The sequence below is a fragment of the Cebus imitator genome, unplaced genomic scaffold (genome assembly GCF_001604975.1).
Source record: "Cebus imitator isolate Cc_AM_T3 unplaced genomic scaffold, Cebus_imitator-1.0 Scaffold263, whole genome shotgun sequence".
Lineage (NCBI taxonomy): Eukaryota > Metazoa > Chordata > Mammalia > Primates > Cebidae > Cebus > Cebus imitator.
In genome coordinates, this window is record NW_016107578.1 from 611,468 (window position 1) to 615,818 (window position 4,351).

At 50.7% G+C, this 4,351-nt stretch overlaps 1 protein-coding gene across 1 annotated transcript in view; it reads right to left on the minus strand.

Annotated features, from left to right (window-relative positions):
• The window catches only part of MRPL4 (mitochondrial ribosomal protein L4), a 10,479-nt gene extending 7,151 nt beyond the window's left edge, over nt 1-3,328 (minus strand). Inside the window, exons 1-4 of the mRNA XM_037728385.1 lie at nt 3,039-3,328; nt 2,885-2,951; nt 2,647-2,797; nt 2,365-2,374 (exon numbers count right to left, since the gene is read on the minus strand). Coding sequence (XP_037584313.1) covers nt 2,365-2,374; nt 2,647-2,797; nt 2,885-2,951; nt 3,039-3,095 — 285 coding nt within the window. The 5' untranslated portion in view covers nt 3,096-3,328. The remainder of the gene's footprint in view (nt 1-2,364; nt 2,375-2,646; nt 2,798-2,884; nt 2,952-3,038) is intronic.
• Between the last annotated feature and the right edge of the window lie 1,023 nt (nt 3,329-4,351).

Here is a 4,351-nt window from a genome sequence, read left to right on the forward strand (position 1 = left end):
GGTTTCACCATGTTGGTCAGGCTGGTATTGAACTCTTGACCTTGTGATCTGCCCACCTCAGTCTCCCAAAGTGCTGGGATTACAGACATGAGCCACTGCACTTGGTCACATTATTATTATTATTATTATTGTTATCAGAGACAAACAAGGGCCAAGACAAGAGTGAGTGGGGGCAGAGACTGGAGGACTTGAGCACTGTGCTAAAGATATGGGCTTTCTTTTGGTATCTGGTATATAATATTTTAGAAACATTTTTGTGAAGTATTAATCAAAATTTTGCTGGGTGCTGTGGCTCACACCTGTAATCCCAACACTTTGAGAGGCAGAGATGGGAGGAACAGTTGAGCCCAGGAGTTTGAGCGCAGCCTAGGCAGCATGCCAACACCCTGTTTCTACGAAAAATTTAAAAATTAGCTAGGTATAGTGGTATATGACTGTGGTCCCAGCTACTGGGGAGGCTAAGGCAATCACTTGAACCCAAGAGATTCAGGCTATGGTGAGCCATGTTCATGCCACTGCACTCCAGCCTGAGTGACAGAGTGAGATCCTATTTCAAAAAAAACAAAAACATGGCCAGGCTCAGTGGCTGACGCCTGTAATCCCAGCACTTTGGGAGGCCAAGGCAGGCCAGTCACGAGGTCAGGAGTTTGAGATCAGCCTGGCCAACATGGTGAAAACCCATCCCTACTAAAAATACAAAAAATTAGCTGGGCATAGTGTAATCCTGGGCGCCTGTAATCCCAGCTATTCAGGAGGCTGAGGCAGGAGAATTCCTTGAACCCAGAAGGCGGAAGTTGCACTGAGCCGAGATTGTGCCACTGCACTCTAGCCCAGGAGACAGACTGAGACTACATCTCAAAAAAAAAAAGTATAGGATATTGTGTATTTTATCCTTGCAAGAATAACTGTGGCTGCATGTTTAGGACGCCATGTATTTTGCTACTTTAAAAGGTCTTTTAATCCTTTATTTTGTTCCTGTTCTTTTTGAGATAGGATCTCACCCTGTTACTAGTATGTAGTGCAGTGGCAAGATTATAGTTCACTGTAGTCTTGAACTCCTGTGCTCACATGATCCTCTGCCTCAGCCTCCCATGTAGCATGTAGGTAGGACTACAAGCGTGCGTCACCATGCCTAGCAATTTTTTTTTTTTTTTTTTTTTTTTTTTTTTTTTTTTTTTTTTTTTTTTGAGATGGAGTCTGGCTCTGTCACCCAGGCTGCAGTACAGTAGTGCAATCATAGCTCCTTGCAGCCTCCAACTCCTGGGTTCAAGTGATCCTGCCTCGGCCTCCTAAATAGCTGGGACTACAGATGTGAGCCACCAGGCTCAACCTAATAACACATTATTTGCCAGAAATGGCGTGCACAAGAGTCAGGACACTGGGACTTGGCCTGCATAGTTTGAGATCCTGTCGATCACTTACAAAGTATGTTACCTTTTGAGGAAGTTACATGAGTTCCTCCATTTATCTACAAAATAAGGATAACCCAGCCCGGGGCAGTGGTTCATGCCTGTAACCCCAGCACTTTGGGAGGTCAAGGTGGGTAGATCTTGAAGTCAGGAGTTCAAGCCAGCCTGGCCAACATGGTGGCAAAATCCTGTCTCCAGTAAAAACAAGTATCAGCTGGGTGTGTTGGTACACCCTGTAATCCCAGCAACTCAGGAGGATGAGGCAGGAGAATCATTTTAACCTGGGAGGCAGAGGTTGCAGTCAGCCCAGATGGTGTCATTGCACTCCATCCTGGGTGACAGAGCTAGACTCCATCTCAAAAAAAAAAAAAAAAAAAGGTTAACCCTACATTTTTTCTTTCTTTCTTTCTTTTTTTGAGACAGAGCCTCACTCTGTTGCCCAGGCTGGAGTGCAGTGGTGCGATCTCGGCTCACTGCAACCTCCACCTCCCACGTGCAAGCAATTCTCATGCCTCAGGCTCCCAAGTAGCTGGGACTACAGGCTTGCACCACTACGCCTGGCTAATTTTTGTATTTTTAGCAGAGACAGCGTTTCACCATGTTGGCCAGGCTGCTCTTAAACTCCTGGCTTCAAGTGATCCCCCGGTCTTGGCTTCCCAAAGTGCTGGGATTACAGATGTGAGCCACAGCACGCAGCCCCTACATTTTCTTAGAGATGTTATGAACAGTCAGTTAACTAAAATACAAACAGCCTCTTCCAGGCACCTAGGAATGGTTTGGTCTTCCTTCATGCTCTTATTTGCAAAAGCCAGTTAAGAAATGATTATGAACTTTTCTATAGGACTTATTATGTGCCAGAATCAAGTCATTTACTCATCCCAGCAACCTCCTGAGCGCTGACAAAATAGAACACTGAGGCATAAGAGGGGAAGACAGGATTTGAACCTAGCTGACAAAATAGAACACTGAGGCATAAGAGGGGAAGACAGGATTTGAACCTAATCAGTAGGGCTCCAGAGTTGTCTCCCTAACCCCTAGAGAATGTCACTTCTGAAATTTCAATCTCACACAGCGTTACATCAGGGGAAACTATCATCATCCCCCTCTGACAAATAGAGAAACGGAGGCTGTAGAAATTGAGCACTTTCCCAAAGGCACAAGCCCAAAGTCATCTGACTCCTGAACTCCCTCTCTTCATCCCTCTGCCACTCAGTTCAGCATTACAGCTCCCGTTCACCTGGGCGCGGTGGCGAAAACATCGGGGTGCAGGTCGGCCAGGCCCACGCGCTCCTGCTCGAAGCCCCGCAGGGACTCGACCCAGGCTTGCACCGGGCGTCGAAGAGCGGGTACCGGCAACTCGACTTTGCGCAGCACGGGCTCCGGGAAACCTGGAGCGATTGCGGGGGTTAGGGGTTAAGGTCAAGGGGCAGACCTCTCCGTCGCCGCCCCTCCTAGGGCGATCCCTGCTGCCTCACCCTCGCTCGCCACTTGCTCCGGCTTCTCGGTCGGAGGCGCTGCCTCTTCTGCCAGCGAACTCAGGGCCTGCAAGGGGTGGGCGAAAAGTCAGAGACGACCCCTGGACACCCCCACATTTCATCCTTCGACCACGCCTCCAGCCCCTGGCCTCACCCGGCAGCCCGTGGGGCGAAGCCAGGCACGCGCCCCAGCCCGGACCAACTGCAGCATAGCCACGAAGCCTCCCACGCCACTGGAAGTCAAGGCCACGGAAGTCGCGCGTGGCGCCGCCGGATGACGTCACGCACGCGACGCCGCTCGAGTCGCTGCGACTCCACGCTGGAAAGCGAGGTGTGCAAAACTGGATGGGGGGGTCCGACCCAGCGTGCCCCAACCTCCGCCCCAGGACTAATCCCGAGACCCCAATTTTCACTCCTGGCTTTAGGACCCTCTGCAACACTGGGTAACGCGACCTCACAGCAGGAAGTTCCAGCTTCCGTAGGCCTCTCCTACTTTGGGTCCCGCCCCCGGCGAGCTCAGCCAATGAGACTTCTCCAGGCCAATTCAGCCAGTGAGTGTTAACACTGAAGGAGTGTCCCCGCCCATAACTGGGCGGTTCTGGGGCGAGCAACTAACGAATACAGCCAATAACAGTTAAGCTTTTGCTGTTGGTCACGCCCAGCGGGCCACGCCCTCATTTCGCCCCCTAGGCTCTCAGAGGTGGTTTTTTCTTATTTATTTATTTAATTTGTTTAAAGACAGGGTCTAGTAAGCCTGTCCCACAGAAGCCTTCAGGGTTGGGCCTGCCAGACCATGCCTCCCACTTTAGATTCCCCAGGGAAGTGCTATGTCCTCCTGAAACTCCTCTGATTAGGTGTGTGTGTCCCCCACCCACTAGACCAGGGCCCTGTCCCCTCTCAGATCTTCCAGGGCTCTCCTAGGACAGAACAAAGTGGGACACAGATCCTGGACTTCCTCCCTTGTCACCCCCTAACAAATCCGAACGCTCATTTTAGTTTCTTTATTTTGGTTTTTAGAGACAAGGTCTTGCTCTGTCGCCCAGGCTGGAGTGCATTGGGCAAGATCATGACTCATTGCAGCCTCAAGCTCCTGAGCTCAAGGGATCCTCCTGCTTCAGTCTCCCGAGTAGCTGGTAACTACAGGCGTACACGCTCGGTTATTTGTATTGTACTTTTTAATTTTGTATTTGTATTTTGAGACGGAGTCTCGCTCTGTCACCCAGGCCTGAGAGCAGTGGTGCGATCTCGACTCACTGCATCCTCCGCCTCCCGGGTTCAAGCGAGTCTCTGCCTCAGCTTCCCGAATAGTTGGGGTTACAGGCACCCGCCACCAGCTAATTTTTGTATTTTTAGTAGAGACTGGTTTCACCATGTTGGCCAGGCTGGTCTCGAACTCGTGACGTCAGGTAATCCACCTGCCTTGGCCTCCCAAAGTGCTGGGATTACAGGCCTGAGCCAGCACGCCCC